This window comes from Triturus cristatus, chromosome 10 (assembly GCF_964204655.1).
Source record: "Triturus cristatus chromosome 10, aTriCri1.1, whole genome shotgun sequence".
Taxonomy (NCBI): Eukaryota; Metazoa; Chordata; class Amphibia; order Caudata; family Salamandridae; genus Triturus; species Triturus cristatus.
The window spans coordinates 1,066,877,433-1,066,900,993 of record NC_140593.1 but is presented as its reverse complement, the minus strand read 5'-3'; the positions used below and the strand labels follow the sequence as shown (position 1 = coordinate 1,066,900,993).

At 51.0% G+C, this 23,561-nt stretch overlaps 1 protein-coding gene across 1 annotated transcript in view; it reads right to left on the bottom strand.

Annotated features, from left to right (window-relative positions):
* Window positions 1–23,561, bottom strand: part of LOC146796571 (uncharacterized) — a 464,924-nt gene that overhangs the window by 178,491 nt on the left and 262,872 nt on the right. Inside the window, exon 10 of the mRNA XM_085629207.1 lies at window positions 2,467–2,584. Within this exon, the coding sequence (XP_085485333.1) occupies window positions 2,467–2,584 (118 nt within the window). The remainder of the gene's footprint in view (window positions 1–2,466; window positions 2,585–23,561) is intronic.

The following is a 23,561-nucleotide window of genomic DNA, read 5'->3' as shown; positions in this document are numbered from 1 at the left end:
GGACGGGTTCCCCAGAGGTCTATAGCGCCGGGACACCTCCTCGTGAGGTAGCTGTTCGCGCTTTACAAATATCAGTATTATTATTTTATTATTATGTGAAGTTGCTACATTTTTACCTGAAATCCTTGCCATAAATATGTCCCTGACTCCACAAACCATGCTACTTGGGAAAAGCAATATTTCATTGGGAGTGGCCACTTCAATGGCAAACTTCAAAACAGAATAATGAATCTTCAAATACATGTATACAGAGAGTCATTGACACCAAAGATAGTTAAAGAAAAATGCGGTATATTAATATTCATATACCATGCGGGCTAACAATAGCACACGGGAACATAGGTTTAACATATACAAAGAATGCAGAAAAAAAGGGTACAAAATAGACTATGGGTGCAGTGTGCCAGAAATATAAACATTTAAATCCACAAGACATTACATAGTCACATAGAAAATACAAATACAAAAATGATTTGATGATGGTGTCCAAGAATAGTTCTAATAGATTTAAGTGCATGTCCTTATGGTTAGGATGTAGGGTATGCTTGATAGTGATGATGAACACCTGCAGTAATCGTCAATGTTTCGATCCAATTATGTTATGTGCTCAGATCTAACATCACCACAAGTGTTCATCAGGACAAGAGAAATGAAAGTATGGCCTTACATAAATGGCATCTGAATTGGTTTGAGTATAAATCATAACTCCAGCCTACCGTCGGTAAGGGCCCTACGATTAGGGACCTAGGCACCAGGACGGTTTTCCAGAGTTAAATTAGTTCAATGTGAGGGGGAGGGCATCATGTGGGCAATTCGTAAGAGGTTTTGTACACTGCGCAATACCTACAAGATCCGGAATGGATTCTCGTGTAAATAAAAGTCGGGGAACTTGGATAAGTCACGTCTGGCCAGAAAAACATTTTCGATGAATGATGACAATGATGATTAAATGTTAATATCTCTAGGTGCTGTGAATCATTGAATTTTAGGAATGCACTATTCCTCAATAAGGAAAGTTTAAGTTGACAGAAGTAATGAATAACACTGCCCTAGAAAACCCATGGAAACGGCAGGTGGTATTGACAATACAAAGAATGAAGGTGGATGAAGTGCTTGAATAAAACTGAAACAGTAGTTTTTAGTCTTGTTTTGTTCATTTCCATCACTTTTAGCTCCTCTCTGTCATTACTAACCTTATGTAAATCAGCCTTTAGCCAGTCCCAAAATGAACAGGTCAGCCAGACTACTTACTTTACTGGTGGGTTGAGTATCTCATTATGTGATACAAATAAAAACTTGTTGCATGAGAACTTGAACTTATTGTGGCATACAAAAACAATGTGTGTGAGAAATTGTGAAGGAGGTTTACATTTAAAACACAATAATACATTACATGTTAGTATGAACTGAATTACTTACAACTCATTTACATCTGAGAACCATAGACTACACTGGCGAGCTCCAGGACCTGCAGGCCATCAGGTAGCAACCCAGATGGAGCAATTCTAGGAAAAATGATAGTAGAGTATTCTCCTAAAGTGTTGCAAGGATGAGTAGTCTCCAGAATCATGAGGTGACATAGGAAGCATAACACAGTGGTCAAGAAATTTTGACGATAGGACCAGACCGAGGCTTTGGGAGTGGAGGGTGAGATGGTATAAGTAAGGTAAGCGTATACCAGGTCATACAATGATTTGAAAGCTAAGGAATTTATTCATGGTATGATTTTCAACACAGCCGTATCTGGCCTGGTGCCAAAAGGAGGTGGAATTAGTTTGCAAGCGGTTTTAGAGTGTGTGAGTGGCAAAGTGAAAACTTTCTCAAGCATTGGAGTGCAAAGCTATTTATCATGGCCACCTCTGAGTGGAATGATATGTTGGGGGAGGCAATCACTATGATAATAAGGGCATCTAAGCTTCGCAGAAGGTAAATGTATTTAAGTTAAGGGTGGGTCCAATTTATTTTTTGTAGCAAGAATACACCTTAACAGGTTCAGCGCTTAAAATAGTCAAGTCATTTGAAATGACAATGATTAAACATATATATTATAGCATAGTAGCTTTTGCTGAGATTTTATTAAAAATACCATAGATTGAATTCTGAAATATTGATAAATTATTTCGCATTTCAAAAGCTCATGAGAGATCTTTTACTTCTTACTCTTGATCAACTGAAAATTCCGTTCTGTACTTTGAACCTTTACTATCTATAATTGTTATATATAAATAACATTCATTTTCACATGAATCTTTACTATATGAAAATTCCATATAAAGGGACTCATCAGATTCACAAACAAGCATGCAATCAAGATTCATTTTCACTCAAAGCATCACATACATCATGGCACATGTCATTTCATGAGAAGTTTAAATTATCATATCATTAGGAGCTATGTGTGGGTAATCCACGAGAACAAAGAAAATATCTGTGCTACAAAAGGGTCTCTCAGCATTGCATGTTTACCCGTAAATAGCTTCATATTGTCTTTCGTTCCAGAATGCTAAATCCCAGTGTTCCAGTTCCCCTGAGTGTCCATGAATCTTGGCAAATTTCTTCAAAGATTGTAGCTCCGCTTGAGCCGCTTCACAAATACACAAAAGAGATTACACTTTACTTAATAATATCCCACATGCAGCAAAACTGTAAATGACTGTTAAATCAAACTATTGAATATGATCTATAAATCCATAATATGTAAACACTCTAGTTAAAGGTAAAGCCAAAGTCTTGTAATGGAATGTCTAGGTCGATCACTGGAACTTATTTGAGTAGACTGATGAACACCGACACCAGTTGGAATGAATGGCTGGTGCACGTTCAATTCTGGTAAAGGAAGTAACCAGTTCGACTCTGATACGAAAGGCAAGATTCACATTTCCTCTAAGACACCCTCTTAGACTGTGGACAACTTGATAAAAAAATTACATTCTTCTGACTGACTATTTCTAACCACAGGCTACGTTCTCTATAAATTATGCACTATTTGACGATAAACTTTTTCTCTACCTGCAAATCTTTAAGAGGTTGTTTGTTTTGTTAGGTCTCACTGTTCAAAACACTCAAAACAAATCATTGGTCCAAAAGGGTGACCTGTGGAATACTGTTATAATTTATAACAACAGTGGTAAATGTAACGGCAGCAAATGCTCACTGGTATTAACTAAACACTTGTTTTAAAATTCATTTATTTGGGACATTTGGAGAGTCCCGGCCTGGCACTGAAGGTCTGTAGGACGATGTACATATCAACCGGGCTATGTATCTCTTTGAAGTGGACAGAGAATGCACACAGGAGACACACACAAGAGAGAGTAATGTGTTACAGTGAAGCAAGAGAGGGAGAAACGGAGTGGCATAAATGGACAGGGCAGGGCACTTAGGGCCTGATGAACAAGTTACTTACCTTCGGTAACGATGTATCTGTAAGAAACATTAGTTAGTTAGATTCCTCACCTTAGAATATCCCCAGGCGTCAGACTGGATCCGGAAGATTTTTCGTCAGCAATACCCCTTGCGCGTCGCTAGGCGTCGTCTGCGGCTCCGCGTCCGTCGTCGGCGTCGTGCGCCGGAATGACGTCGGAGTACTTAGACGCTGCCCTCGCGCGCTGACGTCAGTTCTTGTACATAGCTTTCCGCGCCAGGAACGCAGAGCCATGCAAAGACCGACACTGGTGCCAAAAATAAAATCTAGGGGCCTAAAAAGGATAACCTTAACCCTAGATGTCAGTTCGCAGAACGGGGAGGATGGGTGGGTCGGTGAGGAATCTAACTAACTAATGTTTCTTACAGATACATCGTTACCGAAGGTAAGTAACTTGTTCATCTGAAAGAAACACGTTAGTTAGATTCCTCACCTTAGAATAGATACCCAAGCAATACCATCCCCGGTGGTGGGTCTGCGAACCAAGATCACACCAGAAAGTCCTGGAGGACAGAACGGCCAAAGAAGCCATCCCTCCGGACTTGGCTGTCAAGGCAATAATGCCTGGCAACCGTGTGTAGCGAAGCCCACGTTGCCGCCTGACAGATGTCCTGCAAAGGGACACCCCGTCCCAAAGCAGTGGTAGCCGCCGTGGCCCGAGTAGAATGGGCGCGCAGCCCAACAGGAGGGTCCTTTTTTGCCAAGGAGTAACAAATTTTGATGCACAAAACGACCCACCGAGAGATGGTCCGTTTGTGCACAGCTTTCCCCTTCTTAGCACCCACGTATCCAACGAAAAGTTGGTCGTCCACCCGGAACTGCTTTGTGCGGTCCAGATAAAAGGAGAGCGCACGTTTTGGGTCCAGACGGTGGAGCCTCTCTTCCTCTTTGGAAGGATGCGGAGGCGGAAAGGTGGGCAAGGTGACAGACTGCCCAAGATGAAATGGAGTCACCACTTTCGGAAGAAAGGAGGGACGAGGCCGAAGGACAACCTTGTCCGGATGAACAGAGAGAAAAGGAGGCTTTGAAGATAAAGCCTGGAGCTCACTCACCCGTCTAGCCGAGGTGATGGCTACCAGAAAAGCAGTCTTAAGCGTCAGCAGATGAAGAGGACAATTATGAAGAGGCTCAAAGGGAGCGCACATTAGAAATGTGAGAACAAGATTCAAGTCCCACTGAGGCATTACAAAAGGGACAGGATCGAACGTGTGAGTAATGCCTTTTAGAAAGCGTGTAACTACAGGGGACTTGAAAAGAGAAGGCTGATCAGGAAGCCGCAAGAAGGCAGAGATGGCAGCAAGATAACCTTTCAAGGTGCCCAGGGCAGAGCCCTGCCGGGCCAAAGAAAGAGGAAACAGTAGAACCTCAGAAAGAGGTGCGGAAAGGGGATCCACAGCCTTTGCTGTGCACCATGACACAAATTTGTTCCACCGGCAGGCGTATACCGTCTTTGTGGAGGGACGCCTGGCTGCCAGAATGATATCACAGACTTCAGGAGGCAAGTCAAATGGCATCAACTGCCGCCGCTCAATCTCCACGCATGGAGGTGGAGGCTGGACAGGTTCGGGTGGAGGACCGTCCCCTGCTGCTGCGACAGAAGATCCTCCCGAAGGGGCAGACGTATCGGAGGATCGGTCAACATACTGAGTAGCACGGGATACCAGAACCTTCGTGCCCAATCCGGAGCCACCAAGATGACTTGGGCCCGGTCGTGCCTGATCTTCTTCAGCACTCTGGGCAGAAGTGGTATAGGCGGAAAGGCGTACAACAGACCGCAACTCCACTCGTGACGAAAAGCGTCGCCGAGCGAGTGCCGCCTTGGAAATTCCAACGCGCAGAACTGCTGACATTGCGCGTTCTCTTCGGTGGCGAATAGATCTAACCAAGGCTCTCCCCACTGCTGAAAGAGACCTTGCGCCACTTCGGAGTTCAGACGCCATTCGTGATCCATCATGCACCAGCGGCTGAGTTCGTCTGCTCTGGCGTTCAGAGAGCCCGCCAGATGTTGAACCACTAGGGTGACGCCCTGGTGTTCCAGCCACGTCCAGAGGCGCAGAGCCTCCTGACAAAGGGTCCACGACCCCACCCCGCCCTGTTTGTTGCAATACCACATGGCGGTGGTGTTGTCCGTGAACACCTGCACGACACTTCCCCTGACAGAGGGAAGGAAGGCTTTCAGTGCAAGTCGGATCGCTCTCAACTCCAACAGGTTGATGTGGAGACGAGACTCCGCCGGAGACCAGAGGCCACTGATCTCCGCCTCTCCCATATGGCCACCCCATCCCAGGAGGGACGCATCCGTCACTACGACATGCTCCGGTTGGGGAAGGGAGAGGCTCTTGCCCTTGACCCAATCGCGGTCCGTGAGCCACCACTGCAACTGCTGTGCAGTGCCCTCAGAGATCAAGACATGGTCGGACAGGTTGCCGTGATGCTGGGCCCACTGAAACTTCAGGTCCCACTGCAGAGCCCGCATGCGCCGCCTGGCGTGATGCACTAGTAGGATGCAGGAGGCCATCAGCCCCAGAAGCCGCAACACTAGCCTGACCGAAACCCAGGATAGAGGCCGAAAGATGGGAATCAGGGCCTGAATATCCCGGACCCGCTGTTCCGGCGGATAGACCCGGAACTGCGCCGAATCGAGAACCGCTCCGATGAAGAGGAGCTTCTGAGAGGGACTCAGGTGTGACTTCGGCACGTTGATGGAAAATCCCAGCAAATGCAGGAGATCCGCCGTAGTCTGGGGGTTGGAGACGACTGCCTGGGGCGAGCCCGCCTTCAACAACCAGTCGTCGAGATAGGGGAAGACTGGAACCCCTGATCTGCGCAGATGAGCTGCGACCACCGCCATCACTTTCGTGAACACCCGAGGGGCACTGGTGAGGCCCAAGGGGAGCACGGTAAACTGAAAGTGCTCTTGACCCACAATGAACCGCAGGTAACGCCGGTGGGCCGGCAGGAAGGGGATGTGGAAATATGCGTCCTGCAAGTCCAACGCTACCATCCAGTCTCCAGGGTCTAGGGCAGCTAGAACCTGAGCCAAAGTTAACATCTTGAACCTTTCCTTCCGGATGAAGGCATTGACGTTCCGGAGGTCCAAGATAGGGCGTAGGCCCCCTTTGCCCTTCTTGGGAACCAGAAAGTAGTGGGAATAACAACCACGACCTACTTCTGGGCTCGGAACGCGCTCGACGGCCCCCTTGGCCAAGAGGGCCGAAACTTCCTCGTGGAGAAGATTCAAATGATCCCCCGAGATACGGTGGTGCTGCGGTGGCATGGCTGGAGGGGTCGTCTCGAAGGGGAGGGAGTAGCCCCTTCGGACGATTTGCAGCACCCACCTGTCCGATGTGATGGACCGCCAGTGGAGCAGGTGATGGCGAACTCTGCCGCCCACTGGCGTGGAATGGGCCTGAAAGCTCGGACTAGGAAGGCTTTGAGGCGGATGCTGCAGGGGTGGATGTGGGCTGACCGCGTCGTCCTCCAGAACCGCCTCGGCGGAGACCACGTCCGCGACCGCGCGCAGGTTGGTTCTGCGGCTGGTGGCTAGGCGTACGTGAGGAGGCACCCCTTCCTTGGCCACGAAAGGGGCGAAAGGCGGAAGATTGCGACCGCGGGGCCAAGAGGCCCAAGGACTTGGCCGTAGCCCGGGAGTCCTTAAAGCGATTCAGCGCACTGTCCGCTTTCTCGCCGAAAAGGCGAGTGCCATCAAAGGGTTTGTCCATGAGAGTGCTCTGGACATCGCCCGAAAAAGACGTGGACCGCAGCCAGGCGTGACGTCTAAGCGCCACTGTGGTAGAAATCGCCCTACCCAGCGAGTCCGTAGTGTCAAGCCCACATCGGATAGCATGTCGCGCTGCATCCCTCCCATCGGCCAGAGCCTGGGTAAGTCGTGTCTGGACCTCCTCCGGACACAGGGGCAGCACGTCCTCCACCGTATCCCACAGAGAGTGGGAATAACGGTCCAAGAGACAGGCGGTGTTCAAAGACCGCAGGCCCAAACTAAGGGAGGAGAAGGATTAGTTATTTACCTGTAATCCTAGTTCTCATCCAGGGGTATACTCATCAAAGTCATAATCTATGAATAATCCCCGCCCATGTGCGGGATCCCGGAGCATATAGAAAATACATATATATACATATATATATATACATATGTGAAAACATATAAATGCAGCCTAATAATGTTCAAAACATGGCAATGCTGTAAATTACATATTTTTGCATAGTAGTGCCCCCGTAACCCGTAAGGAAAAAAGGAAGCATCAGGCAAATTATAACACGGCACTGCTTTATTGCCATAAAGCAACATGTAATTGTAGGCATTCGCCAGTAGGCTGCAGTAGAGTATCAAGAAACCAAGAAAACTGACACCCTGCCTTTAAGGCATTAGAGTAGGGGGACCGTGCCTTTAAGGCCTGCCTGTGACCCCCTGCTCCCATGATGCACTACAGGTGGCAGTTGGGCCAGTTCTTTTTGGCGGTGACTCCGCACCTGAGTAGATCTGCCTTCCATACATTACTTATTTAAAGAGAAAACATTGCTCGTCCGGGGAGGTGGGTGGGTCGCTTATGACTTTGATGAGTATACCCCTGGATGAGAACTAGGATTACAGGTAAGTAACTAATCCTTCTCATCCAGGGGATACTCATCAATAGTCATAATCTATGAATAGAGTAGCAAGCCCATACCCAAAGTCTCGCGGACGAGCAAAAAACAGTTAAAAAACAAACAGCAAAACACATTTTGCATTTACAGTTATGCAAACAGGTTCCTCAGAGAAGCCTGCCCCACCTGGGCGTCGGCCTGCGCGTCTGAATCCAGGCAGTAATGGCGCGTAAAAGTATGGACTGAGCGCCATGTAGCCGCTTTACAGATCTCAGAGATGGGAACGTTGCGAAGGAGTGCTATAGTAGAAGCTTTCCCTCGAGTAGAGTGTGCTCTAGGTTTACCCTGTAGAACTTTGTGGGACAGTTGGTAAGCCAAAGCTATACAAGAGACAATCCATCTAGAGATAGACCTCTTGGCCGCAGCCAGCCCGGTATTAGTGGGCCCATAGTTAACAAAGAGCCTGTCTGACTTTCTAAGAGTAAGGGTCTTAGCTAGATAGAATTTCAAAACCCTCCGGAGGTCAAGAGAGTGTAGAGCTCTCTCCGGGGGAGTGGTCGGCTGAGGAAAGAAGGTGGGCAACGTGATCACCTGATTAATATGGAAGTCCGAAACCACCTTGGGCAGGAAGCTCGGATGAGTACGGAGCACCACCCTATTAGCATGAAACACAGTGTAAGGTTCCTTGCAGCAGAGGGCCTGAATTTCACTAACCCTACGGGCCGAAGTGATGGCTACTAAGAAGGCAGCCTTCCAGGTCAAATGTTGCAAAGAGGCCTTATGAATCGGCTCAAAAGGAGCTCCCATCAGCTTAGAGAGAACGATGTTAAGTTCCCAGGAAGGGGAAGGAGACCTCACAGGTGGGTAAACTTTCTTAAGCCCTTCTAAGAAATCCTTTACCACTGGCATTTGAAAGAATGAGGTCTGGGTAGGAGACTTCCTGTAGGCTGTAATAGCAGCTAAGTGTACTCTGATGGAAGAGTACTTTAACCCAGACTTCGCCAAGTACAGTAAGTAGGGGAGAATAACCTGTTCTTGACCCCGGATCGGATCAAGGGCGTTATCTCTACACCAGAAGCAGAATCTTTTCCATTTAAAGCCATACGACTTCCTCGTGGAGGGCCTCTTTGCCTCCCGAAGAATGCTCATACAGTCCGGTGGAAGATCTAGATGTCCGTACTGGATGAATTCAGGAGCCATGCCGTCAAGCGGAGGGAGGGGAGATTGGGGTGGAACACTCTCCCCTTGTCCTTGGTCAGCAAGTTCGGCAGGCATGGCAACCTCCTCTGTGGTACCTCCGACAGCTGGAGTAGATCTGGGTACCACCACTGCCGGGGCCACTCCGGTGCTATTAGGATCATCCGAGTTCTGGCCCTGTAGAACTTCTGAATCACAGCCGGGATGAGAGGGAGAGGAGGAAAAGCGTAAAGCAATGTCCTCGACCAGCTGATCAAAAGCACGTTCCCCTGCGACCCCCGTTGAGGGAACCTGGAGGCGAAGACGGGGCATTTCTTGTTGTCCGCGTCTGCGAACAGATCGATGTCCGGTATGCCCCACAAGCGGAAGATGTCTTGAGCGACGTCTTCGTTGAGCACCCAGTCGTGCGCTTCGACGAAGTCTCTGCTGAGGCCGTCCGCCTGCACGTTCAGGGTCCCTGGCAGGTGAACAGCGACGATCGTCAGGTTTCTCGCCAGAAGCCATTTCCAGATTGACTGGGCCTCCAGAGACAGGACCCGTGATCTGGTCCCTCCTTGCTTGTTCAGATAGAACATAGTTGTGGTGTTGTCCGTCTGAACCTGAACATAGTCGGTCTGCAGGGATGGGTACAGGGACTTGAGAGCGAGATGGACTGCTCGGAGCTCCAAGAAGTTGATGTGATAGCTCTGTTCGGTAGTGGACCAGAGACCTTGTACTTGAAGCTGGCCCATATGAGCCCCCCAGCCCTGCATGGAGGCGTCTGTGACCACTGTCTGTGTCGGAGGCGCCTGATGGAAAGGGACGCCGTGAAGCAGATGGGAGCGCTTCATCCACCACCGGATGGAATCTTTGGCGGCTTGATGAAGGGTAAAGTGATCCTCCCAGCGGTCGGACCTCTGCGACCACTGATCCTCTAGGTCTTGTTGCAGAGGACGCATGTGCAGACGTGCGTTGGGCACGATGTAGATGCACGAGGCCATGGATCCCAGGAGAGATGACACTTGTCTGGCTGTGGGATATTCTGTGCTGAGAAGCGTGCGGCTTTTTTGCAGCATGGAGGATAACCTCTCCTCCGAAGGACACACGCTTGCGCTTGAGGAGTCTAGAGAGGCGCCCAGGTAGTGGATCCGCTGAGTTGGATTGAGGATCGACTTCCTGTAGTTGACCTGAAGGCCCAACGAGTGTAGAAGGTTTAGGCAGAACGAGAGATGACTCTGGAGTCGAGCCGGCGTGGAACTTTTTAAGAGCCAGTCGTCTAGATAGGGATAGACGAATATCTTCCGTTTGCGGAGAAATGCAGCCACCACCGCCATGCACTTTGAGAATGTTCGTGGCGCGGACTTGAGGCCGAATGGCAGGACCTTGTATTGATAATGTTGGCGAAAGATGCGAAATCTGAGAAACTTCCGATGTTTCGCTGAGACAGGAATGTGGAAGTATGCATCCTGTAAGTCGATGGCACACATCCAGTCCCCCTGGTGTAGATGTGGGAAGATCTGGTGCAGTGCTAGCATCCTGAATTTTTCTCTTCTGAGAAATCTGTTGAGTAGGCGGAGATCGAGGATGGGTCTGTAGTCTCCGATCGCTCCTTTTTTCTGAACAAGAAAATACCGGGAATACACTCCCTGATTTCTCTGCCTGTTTGGAACTTCCTCTATGGCGTTTTTGGAGAGGAGAGTGGCAACTTCGTCCTTTAAAAGCTTGTTTTGGCTGGTAGGGAGTGGCTGTTTCCGTGGGGGTACCTGCGGAGGGGGAGATTTGAACCTCAGCAAGTGGCCACGCTCTACAATACTCAGCACCCATCTGTCGTTTGTAATTGCATTCCACTCTGCCAGGTGAGCGGTGATACTTCCTCCTACCGGAGTGGCGAACGAGCGCGGAGGAAGTAAGTTTTCACTGTTTGGGAGGTTGCTTGTTAGAGGACTGCTGCTGTTTAGCATTTCCTCTTCCTCTGCCCCGGCCCCTTTGCTGAAACTGGGACCTCTGTTGGTTTTGAGAGGACCATTGGGGCGTTTGAACGCGCTGGTGAAAGGCACGTTTGTCGCCCTGGCGAAAGCGCTTGCGGAACTCTTTGCATTTTTCCAGTCCCACAGCCTTTACGGTGTCCAATTCCGTTTTCATCTTGCTCATTTGGTCGTCCGCATGAGCTCCAAATAGCGATGATCCATTAAACGGCAGGTTAAGAATTCTTTTTTGCGCATCTGGTTTGAGGCCCGTTAATCTGAGCCAGGCCGAACGGCGGGAGCAGATGCCATGGGAGTAGCCATGCGCGGCTAGGTCTGATGCATCCGCCGCTGCGCTTATTACTTGATTGGCCACCAGTCCGCCTTCATGGAGGATCTCCGTGAAGTCCTGCCTGTCCTCCCTAGGCAATTTCTCCACGAATCTGGCCAGGGAATCCCATAGGGAACGATCATACCTCCCCAGCAGGGCTGAAGCGCTAGCGACCTTCATGTGCGAAGCAGAGGTGTTGCACATTCTCCTGCCGTAGGAGTCCATCAGCTTGCTGTCCTTCTCAGGGGGGACAGAAGCAGATACTGAGGCTGAGTGAGACTTCATGGCCGCCGCCACTATCACCGAATCCGCTGGCGGGTCCGCCCTCAAGAATAAAGGGTCCTCGGTCGGAGCCTTGTACTTCTTTGCTATTCTCGAGGGGACCGAGCCCGCTGTAGCCAGTGTAAGGAACGTGGCCATCGCTGGTTCTAACAATCCTGGCACCGACGGGAGCAGAGGTCTGGGAGCTGACCGATGGTGTAAAGTGTCAAAGATCACAGAAGTGGGTGCCTGAGGGACGTGCAGTGCAATGTTCAACTTCTGCGCCCCTCTACCCAGGACGTCCGAGAAAGTTATAATGTCATCCACCGGGGACACTCGCGATGGAGGCGTGGATGAAAAAGTAGGAGAGTAGTCCCGGACTGAGGATCTTGTGGATGAAGTCCCAGTGGACGACCTGGTGCGTCGCCTCTTGTGGGAGCGTTCGCTATGGTGAGCCCTTGATCCTGATCTGCGCTTGGACGGAGATCTTGGACGTTTTGGTGCGGTGCGACGGTCCCTGGAACGAGACCGGCGTGGTGAAATTGACCTTGGATCCCTCGGAGGCGATTTACTCCTGCGCGGTGGGGAATACATGCGGGAGTAGTCCGATCCCGGACTCCGACATGCGCCAGCGCCCACATCTCGTAACCAGCGCGGTGACAGTCCAAACCGCTCTGGAGCCTCGGGTGATCTTTCCGGAGATATTTGCACGATGTGCAGTCCCGGAGATGATGACTGTTCTCCTGGGGACCTCTCCGCGGGCGGTCCAGTTTTCGCCCTCGACGTCGAATCCCTTGACGTCGACGACGTCTGCGTCACCATCGGCAAGTGTGAGGTATGCCGTTCTGGTCTCGACGGCGGTCTCGACGCCGATCGCGGAGACCTCGACGTCGATCTCCTCTTCTCTGGCACTGACCTCGACGTCGGCCGTGTCTTCGACGTCGACCTCTCTCGACGTCGACTGGGCGACTTCGACGTCGACCTCTCCTGCCGTCGACCAAGCGACTTCGACGTCGACCTCTCTCGACGTCGACTGGGCGACTTTGACCTCTCTCGACGTCGACCTCTTTTGACGTCGACTGGGCGACTTCGACGTCGACCTCTCTCGACGTCGACGTGGTGATCTTGACGTCGATCTTCCTCTTGACGTCGACCTTCTATGTCGCCGAGTGGGGGTAACCATCGACGGCGACCGGCCCACTCGTGGCGGAATGTACGTCGCCGCATCTCTCGACGTCGACCCCCTCGAGGGTGGCGGAGAGTGTCTCGACGTCGACGGAAGTCTCGACGTCGACGGAGACAGTCCAGATGTCACCAGACTAGCAGCCTTCGAGCCCGAAGGGCCGCCTCTCGACGCCGACTTACTTTTGCGCGGCGGAGACTCTTGATGGTGGGATGAATCCCTCGACGCCGAAGTTCTCTGCCTTTTCGCAGGCATCCTCGACGTCGACGGCGAACCTCTTGGACTCCTGGTCTTCTTGGAGCCCGGGGAGCTGGTATGTCGCCGTTTCTGTACTTGCGTAGCTGAAGAAGGTGGTCTTGATGAGGAATGCTCGCCTTCACGACGGCTTCGTTCCTTCTCCAGTCTTGCATGCAGTTTAATGCGCTCTCTGTCCCTCAGAGTGCGCTTTGAGAACTTCTGGCAGTGGGGACACTGGTCAGGATCGTGTTTTGATGGTAAACACACAATACACACCGAGTGTGGATCCGCCAGTGCCATTTTATTACCACAAGAAGGGCATTTCCTAAATAAAGGAGACATTCTGACTGGAAAAAAATGGAAAATTCACTGGAAACCAGCAGAATCAGCCCTTAAAAGCCAGAAAACGTCGAAAAAAGCTTGAAAAAGCTGTAATTCAAAATTTCAGTCAAAAAACTGAAGAGCTCAAGCTCCAGGATCCTCACAGAAGGAGCCGGAAAAAAGAACTGGCCCAACTGCCACCTGTGGTGCATCATGGGAGCAGGGGGTCACAGGCAGGCCTTAAAGGCACGGTCCCCCTACTCTAATGCCTTAAAGGCAGGGTGTCAGTTTTCTTGGTTTCTTGATACTCTACTGCAGCCTACTGGCGAATGCCTACAATTACATGTTGCTTTATGGCAATAAAGCAGTGCTGTGTTATAATTTGCCTGATGCTTCCTTTTTTCCTTACGGGTTACGGGGGCACTACTATGCAAAAATATGTAATTTACAGCATTGCCATGTTTTGAACATTATTAGGCTGCATTTATATGTTTTCACATATGTATATATATATATGTATATATATGTATTTTCTATATGCTCCGGGATCCCGCACATGGGCGGGGATTATTCATAGATTATGACTATTGATGAGTATCCCCTGGATGAGAACAGCTTTTTGCCGAACTGTTCCAGTCTCTTGGAATCCCGGTCCGGCGGAGCGGTCGGGAAGGAGGATTGGGAGGTAGAGGCCTGGATAACCAGGCTCTCGGGGGTAGGGTGTTGGGACAGAAAACTGGGGTCGCCCGGAGCAGGGCGGTGGCGCCTGGCGATGTTCCTGTCCACAGGAGGAACTGTGGAGGGCTTGGACCAGGTGCCCTGCAGAACGTCAGTGAGGGCCTCATTGAATGGCAGCAGAGGCTCAGTGGAGCTTGCTGCAGACTGAAGCACCTCAGTGAGGACGTTAGTCCTCACAGCCACGGCAGGTAGCTCGAGCCCAAGGGCTGCGGCCGCCTTGCGCAGCACCACAGAGAAAGCAGCACCCTCCTCCGAAGCCACAGTCGGAGGAGAGATGAATCCAGTGTCTGGAGAGGTATCCAGACCACTGGCCTCTCCCAGTTCATCTGCCCAGTCCTGTGACAGTTGAGCCTGAACGGCCATAGGATCCTCGGATCCCTCCCATTCGCCCCCATCATCCGATTCCTGGTATGCAGGAGGAAGGATCGGAGCCGGGCGATAGACATAATGTGTCTCCAGCGGCGCCGAACGCGGCGTCCATCGTCACCGTAACGGCGCCGGGCCCGGAGCGGGGCTGAACTGGGGCTCGATGCCGAGCGGAACCGGCACGGGAGGTGGTACCGGTGTCGACACCGGCGGAGGAGGCATGAGGTCGACCGGCGTCGGCGGGGACTCGGGAACGGGTCCCTCGGGCACTTGCGGCGACGAGGCCGGAGCCGTCGACGGCGCCGGGGCCGGAGCCGCCGGCAGGCAAGGTTGCCCAGTCGAGTCCGCGGGGCCCGAAGGCGCGCCAGCGGGCGTCGACGGCGGAGCCAGGTTCCTCATGGCCGAGAGGAAGGCACTGACGTCCGCTGGCATCGCGTCAGTCCCAGGGACCGGCGGGTATGGGGACTAGCGCGGCCCCTGACCCTCGGCCGAGTCGCGCGACTGGCAAGGGGAGTCCGAAGAGCGGTGTCGCCTCTTGGACTTCTTGGAGTGCTTCGACTTACCCGAAGACTTGGAGCCAGACGATCGATGATGACGTCGGCTGCGGCTCCGCGACCGATCCTCGGACCTCCTCCTGGACCGGGATCGAGAGGGGCGCGGAGCCGAGTGGCGAAGCTCGAGAAGCTTACGGGACCGCTCCCGTCTAGCCTTCGAGGTCAGGGCCTTGCAGTCCGAACACGACTCCGCATCGTGGTCGAGGCCCAAGCAGTAAAGGCACCGGCGGTGATGGTCCGTAACCGACATCAAGCGGTTGCAGTCAGCACAGGCTTTAAAACCAGGCATCCTACCGGCACCGGAGTCGAGACAAGATCAAAAAGGATCGAAAAAAGTTAGTCAAAAAGTGACTAAAGGGGTAGCTCTCCCGGATCTGTGCTTACTGGCGCGGAAAAAAGAAGAACTGACGTCAGCGCGCGAGGGCGGCGTCTAAGTACTCCGACGACGTCATTCCGGCGCACGACGCCGACGACGGACGTGGAGCCGCAGACGACGCCTGGCGACGCGCAAGGGGTATTGCTGACGAAAAATCTTCCGGATCCAGTCTGACGCCTGGGGATATTCTAAGGTGAGGAATCTAACTAACGTGTTTCTTTCAGATTACGATTTTGCCACGCCAGTGCCCTGCTCCTAGACCGCCAAATTTGACTACCTCCCGCCCGCCAGATTACGAGTTTCCTCGTTGTCTGGTGGGCATGCGGGCGGTGGTCCCATTGCGGTGCCTATTGAAAAGCCTAAGGCCATTCCTGCACATTGTGCAGTCCATGCCTTGCAGGAAAGGGGGTGAATGCAGACAGGGGGGCACAACATGTGGGCCTCCTGCATGCATCCCATGCACAGGGGCAACATGAGGCTCTCTATGACCCCCTTTGTTTCCCCACTGCCAGACTTTTCATGGCAGACTCACTGCCATTAAAAGGCTGGGGGTGGGGAAACTCATAATATGCTTGGTGGTGCCGTAGCAGGCAATGCCAAACATATTGCTTTACCAGATCGCCGCAAGACGGCCAGGTACTGTGGATCCCTGGCAGTTGCAACGGTCCTCTGGAGGTCGGATTGCCGTACTCGTAATGTGGAGGTCGAGCCGCTGGTGCGGTGATCCCGGGCCACCACCACACCTCCACCTATGGATCGCCATACTCGTAATCCGGCCCTTGTCCTTAGCGGGTAGGTAGGTGGCGAAAGGTAGGTCATGAGATCTTTCTTGAATTGCTGTAGGGAGAAGGAAAGTCTTAGGTGGAGACGTTTGGGGAGGCAGTTTACAGTCTTGAGTGGAGGACTGTTTTCATGTGCAATTTTTGTTGGTTGTTTTTGGGCTCAGCCTCATATCATATTTTGACTTCTAATTCCATTTTGCGTGCAACTGTAGATTGTGCCTGAGAATCAATAACAGTCGCGGGCAAACAGCACACAACACAGCAGTTTACCCCCATGATTTGCAGGTAAAACATGCCAAACTTGCAGGTGCAAAGTGTGTTCATTTATAGTTCCCTCATCCATGGACCGAGTGAAATAATTTGCAAACTGCAGACAATTCCTACTGGGTGTGACTGAAAATCAGGTGTAACTTGTGGACCTGTCGGTCATCCGCCCATGTGATTTGCATGCGACAAGTAATCCGGTCCTTAAGAGTCTGAAAAAAGAGGAACTATTGATGTTGCAGGTTCTTCTGGAAATTCTGCTAAGTAGTCCAGTGTGGATGGCCTGAGAGATCGGCAAGCAATAAGCAAAGTTTGAAGTGGATGTATGTTTAAACAAGCCTTGGCAAAACCCATAAGTCTTGCCTTTTAAAACCAAAGCACCTATTGGCTTTTTGCTGATACAGTTCTCAATCGGCAATGAGAAAAAAAAAAGTTTGTTTGCTGATGCTGACCAGCATTGGCAAAAACAAAATAAAAGGAATGATGTGTACAGACAAGTCTCATCACAGATCTGTGCACATGCGTCATAATGTTCCTGCAGTCCAGCATTCTGGCATATGGGCATACCTTGCCAAGGTGGCAGATGTCTACCATCAAGTGGTAAATAAAACAAAAATGCAAAAGAGCATGTTATGAAGGAGCAGTCCGGCAGAAAATTGAAGTAGCCAGGCCCTAAAATTTGCTACATGGAGGGTCGAGAGTTCAAAGGAGGAGAAGACGAGGTTTAGAAGTCATTGCTGCCAAGCGGCGGGAAAAGCAGGGAAGAGAATGCAGGAACAATGGCTAAACAGGATTAAACCTTTAAAATAAAAAGTGGTGGGAAAGTAATTGAATAGGGAAGAGCAAGAAAACACAAGCACTCCAATGGAGCGCTAGAAGAAAATTGACAACGTAGTTCCCTGAGTGCAAGCAGTGAAAAGACACATATCATCCAATCAGAACACAACAAAGAAGAAATACTCCAGAGGTGGCACAAATAAAGAATATGGAGGAAAACCATTGAATTAGAAGCAGGGAAATGAGACAAAATAGAAATCCATCCAACCAAGATTAAGGGGCTGACCCAAAACCCATTACATGTATATATTTTACTATAGGAAAGACAACAGGTATTTACAAAAAACAGTCAAAACCGTCTGTAGGCTAGACCTAAAAAGGAGACAATTCATTTCTTTCAAGGTTAGAATGATATTACTGCTTTCACCCCCCTTGGTACCAGGCAGGCTGCAGCACATCATGCAGTCTTTAATATTGTCAAAGTGGTTATCGAGCAACAAGTGATGCACAGCTTTGACCCCATCGATGTGTGAAAGCACAACGGCCTCGACCATGGGAGAAAGAGCTTCATTTTGCACATTAAGAATAAGATACACCCATGCACTTTAGGCTTTTTCTTCACACGGCAATAAATAAGACGCTATCGTTGGTTGGTCCTAGAGATTTGGCAGAGGAAAAATGAATTTTAAAAAATCACGCTTTCTATCAATACTTGGACATATGTTTGGAATGTGCTTTAGTTAATGAGGACACCCAATCTTCCTTTAGTTTCAGCTTAAAGGTGAATGTCCATCTCTGAATGGTGTTTGGCCCTTATGTGACTCTCTGAAACATGGTTGTGTGCAGTGGTCGAAGTGGGGGAAAAAAAAGTAGGGGAACTGTGGGCGGAGAATGAGAGGGCGGGAATAACCCAAGGATTGGCTCAGTGGGCGGAGCCAGAGGTGTGGCCAGAATGCGCAAATATCCCAATTTTTAGTATTTGTTTGGCATTTCACTGCCCAGTTTAATCAACCAATGGAAAGACATGATTATATAAGGTTATAATGAGTTATTGACAGTAAAACACATTCACAAAGTGGGATATGCTTCTAATCACAGAATGTCCCAAATACGATAAAATGTGGAAGCACAAGCCATTTGTCGCAGAGCCATGGTGTTTATCATCAGCACTTTCCACAACAGGAGTTCAAACATGAATGGCAAAATATCCTAGTTTGCAAATGTTTTCTATATAACTCTGGCTCTGCCATATTTGCCTCCTAATGCAAGATCTGCTGCATGATCTGATCATTTAAACTAATAAATTGTTTATAGCTCAAATGTATCAAAAGTTAACAAAAATGTGACTTGTTTTGCTGCGGAGTGGATGGCTTATTGCAAAGGTTGACTGATCATCTTTCTCACTGTTGCATTTGTATGTTACACTGGTGCTAATAAGGCAAAATCTTTCCAAAGACTGTTAGCATGTGTACACGTCAAAATAATAAAATATCAGAAAATATACTGCATTACGCTGCAGCCTTTTTTTAATTGCATAATTTAGTCAACACTGTGGCATAATTGTGTCCTCCTTTGCTGCATATTTAATTCCAGTGACCCCACAGCAAGCAGCACATGTTAAAAGTGCTTGTGGGGGGAGGAGCCTAGCACTTGACCAAGATGGCCGCGTGAGCCTTGAGCTCCCGCGAACCTCGCGCCCTCCTGCAATCATCCTGTCCTAAATCCTGATTTTCATGCATGGAATCTGCAGGAGAGTAGGGTCTGCAATCCTATGATCACCCAGATTTTTTGCTTTTGCTTCATTGGTTTACGACTTTTCCCGGCTGTGGGCCTGCCAATCAGACCCACAGCCTAGCTGTTCTCTCTCGAAATTAACACACATGTACATTAGGTGCATCCACTAATTGGAACTGGGCCGCCTTGTCAGTCCCTGGTGTACCCAGGGGCTGCAGCATGTATTATGCCACCCCTGGATGGCCGCCCAAATCTGACACAACTGGCTGCACGACAGCTGGGGCAACGTGGTGTAATCACCTGTTGCTGTAGGTGTAGTATTCCTACACCTAACCCTAAAATGGACACATGGATTCCTATCAGTCACTCCTATGGCAGGCCTTATCAATCCTGAAGGCAGAGTGCAGGGAATCATGTGGGACGGTGCTCGGGCACGAGCTGAGCCCGTCGACGGCTTGCGGAACCAAGTCCTAATAGCCGTTCCATGGTGACGCGGGCCAACTACTTTTAAATGCATTATAATCCTTGCGGTTATGTGCTAACTTTGGCATCGCATCACCTACACATGTCGAGTAAGGTGTCATACGAATTGGAATACGAACCCCTCGCCAGTTCTGGCGACGGGGTTAGCATTCCCCCCTTCTAGAGGGGCACGACATGGAAGTAACCTTGAACCCCGGTTAAAGTTGACTCAAGCCTCAGCATCACAAAATGGATGCTGCCACCAGACACAAGTCTGACCTCCTGCTGCTGGGAGACCTTCCAGCGAGGGGAGCTTGGACAAAGGGTTTCCTGTCGAGGGCGGTGTTAGCACCATCCCAGACAGGGTTTGTGTATCCCAGGTAGGCAGGGCTGAAAGGAAAGTGATTGCGAGTGGCACCCCGGTGCTCACTGTGCATAGCCCGGCTCAAACCAGTTTCGGGGGCACACCAGCCCCTGAGCTGGGGCGAAGCCGGACAAAGGATAGGGGTGTAACCACCCCTCTCCTGGCTCCACCCATAGGTAGGACCTGGCCACGGGCCAGCCCCTTTTCTTAGAATAAAGGTAGGAGCGAGTCCCCTTCCCAAATTGGATAATTCTGAATCTTGAACTACTTTCCACGAAAGGAACTCTTGACTATTTCTGAAGACTCTCCCTTGTGGCTAAGGAGTAGCCACCCTGCACCAGCAGGCACCACCTAAGCGCTTGCGGTTTGCTGTAAGTCTCTCCTACGGATCAAGACTGCCCAGCTCGACGAGACCCGAGTCCCCTGCCATCTCTGACCTTTTACCTATCTCATCAGCCCAGCTGAGAGTCGTAGGTGTGACGAGACTTGCGGGACCGGCCATCTTCAGAACCTGCACGACGCTTATCTAGCACGCCCACCGAGGGATCCTCGAGTGAGTGCACCTAGGGTTTGAGAAACCCTAACCCTGAGCAGCTCCAGCACCGAAGTCTGCCTCCCCAGCATCCACGAGATCTGCGTGGGGGCCCTTCCGCTCCTTGCTGTTCACCGCGTTGTTCGATCACTTGCCGACCGGCTTGTGGCCCTCTTCACGACGCACCACGATTGTTTCATCACTAGTCTGGTTGCTCCAGACTGGCCCTTGCTCCCCTTCAACAGAGGAGTACCACGGACCCTCCTGGTCCACTCCAGACGCCATCTTGACTCCACCGCGTGGGTTTGCCACTGCCAAGATCCGCTGCCCCATTCCTGGGCCCAGCGTCATCGACAGCAGACACCTTCGAGGGACAGCTCGCCCTCCATCCTGGTCGCCGCCGCGCCTCCTGGTCCGAGGAACAGCCGAGTCCGACGTCATCCACTCACCTGATCGAGGTGACTTCAGCCGGTACCCTCCTGGTGCCCACACGATCGCTGGCTAGCGGTTGAGAACTGAGTCCCCTCTGCTTTCAGGTTTCCTTCATCACCGATCCAGGCTTGGATCTCGCTGAACATCGACACTGGTCGCCTGCCAGCAACTCTTCTTTCAGGCTCCTGAGACTACAACGAGGACTTCCGACATCTTGCCGAACCCTCCACAGCCGCAGCCTCTGGGCTAGGTAACTCGAGCATTTCGGTGCTCCATCGCAGGTTCGCTTTACAAGTGTCCAGTTCCTTTTTCGTTTAGTCCCACTGATCGGATCACTCCGGAATCAGTAACTTTAGACTTTCTAACCTCTCCCCTTCCACTTGCAGTGTAATGGTTTCGTGCCCTCGGGCATTTGTGTAAATTGTGCAACCAGAAGTATTTTCCTAAGAGTTTCGTATTGTGCTTAGCTCCCTGACTCATAAAGAGCCAGGGTAGTCTTGTTATAAATAAATATCCTTTATTTTCATAACGACTTGTGTGGTGTCCTTTCACTTGGTGTTCAAGGGGTATATGTGATGGTAAACAGCTGGCTTAACACGCCCTCTAGAGTTTAGCCTAAGACTGCTCGTATCCACGCTACTAGGATAGCTGGTCTATAAGGTTGACTTACAACCAATCATCAATAAGGGTCGTTTGGAATGATACACAGTGATCACTAGAATAGTGAGCACTACATATCAGGCCAACTTCTCACAGAATCCTGCAGATGAGTCACAGCTGGGGCGACTGACGTTGTCCGGGCTAAGATCGCCCACCGGGAACCGAAGTTGTGCATGGCGGAAGATTGCGGCCTACCTCCGAAGGATGCCAGGGGCTCGCGTTGGCAGGATGCCCGGCCACTAATTGAACAACAGCGGCCTTGGGAGGTGTGAACTGGCGGACGGGTGCCGCTGCACTTTCACTTTCGCTTTCTCGCCCTTTGCTTGCTCTGGCCCGGGAGTGCTTCATGCCGATCCCCTGTTATCTGGAAGACCTCCACTCGACCCTGGCTGGCTGTTGAAGTCCTGGTTGACCCTGTTTCCTCTGGCTGAGTGAGGGCCGTCTTTTTGCAACTGACCGCCCTGCTGTCCGTGATGTCGGCCAAACCGGAGGTAGACAAGCCGAAGTCTAAGACTACCAGGCGGGGAGGCTATACCCAATCCAACAATATGGATCGCTATGCCCAGCAGAAGGGGTCGCCTGGGGGATCGGGACAGTCGCTGGAAGCACAGAAGGCCGATCCATCCCCAGCCTCGGAGTTATCATTGCAGGATATCAAGGGGGCGATTGAGGGGATGCAATCATCGATTGGGCGACAGTTCGAGACCCTGGCGCACAAGGTGGACATGATCTTGGTTGATGTCAACTTGATTCGCGCGGACCTGGGCAAAACCAATGAGCGGGTCAAGTCCCTGGATCTTAAGACTACTGGCCTCGCGGATGATGTCTCGGAACTCCAGGCTGAGGTTCGCAAGTTACGGACCGCGAATGACCTCTCCGCCCGCCGGCTCGAAGACTTTGAAAGTCGGGCCCGGCGCAACAATGTGCGCCTTATTGGGGTCCCGGAAACTTCGGAGGAGCTCTCCGTGGATTTACTCGTCGAGGACTTGGTGGTGAACCATCTTGCGCCTAAGGGCCTCGGCAAGTTTTTTGCGGTTGAGCGGGCTCACCGAGTGCCTGGCGGAAGGCCTAAGGTGGGAGCCCCCCCGCGGCCGATTGTCGCCCGGATCTTTAATTTTCGAGACCGCGACGCTATCCTGCAAGCATCGAGGGTGACAGGCCCGGTGCCTTTTCAGAATGCCTCTGTGAGCTTTTATCCTGACTTCACCCAGATGGTGCAGAAGCAAAGGCAGAGTTTCCTGGGGGGTGAAGAGGCGGCTTAAGGAGATGGACCTGAAATATGCCATGCTTTTCCCCGCCAGGCTACGTGTGGTGTATGAGGATCGGACTTTCTTCTTCGAATCGCCGGACATGGCAGGGGACTGGTTGGATGCGCTCCCTCGGCGACAGCCCGGCGGGGACCGCGTGGTCGGAGCGGAAGGCGACCGGGATGGACAGGAGTGATACCTCTGGTGTCGGACTGTTTTTACTCAGCCCCAGACAGTGACTAGCACCCTACTGCAGTAATGGGAGGGCGGCGGGGGGAAGATAGGAGCTCTTTCCTCCCTTGGGGTACTTTTTGTAGATTTGTTTTTGATAGGGCGACAGGCACACTGCAAGTTGGGGGGGCTTTGCAAGCTGACGCAGGGGTGCAGGGAGGGGGGGGATTTGGGATGTTGGGGTTGTTGTTGGGGTTTTTTTTCTTGCAAGGCGTAGTAATTGTTGTCAGTATTGTCCGATTGTGGTTCTCCGGGGGGGGTGGAGGTCTCTTTGTGTTTGGGGATGGGGGATAGGGGCTTAAACATAATTAGCTGGAATGTTAATGGCTTAGGGGATCGTATTAAACGGGGGATAGTCCTACAATTCTTGAAACGGACCTCGCCAGATGTGGTCCTCTTTCAGGAGACCCACCTTATAGGGAATACGTGTTATGCACTTAATAGAAAGGGTTATAAATTCATTGCACACTCGGGGTTCTCCTCGGGCTCCAGGGGTGCGGGCATACTTGTTAGAGCTTCCCTACCATTTGAGGTTGACTC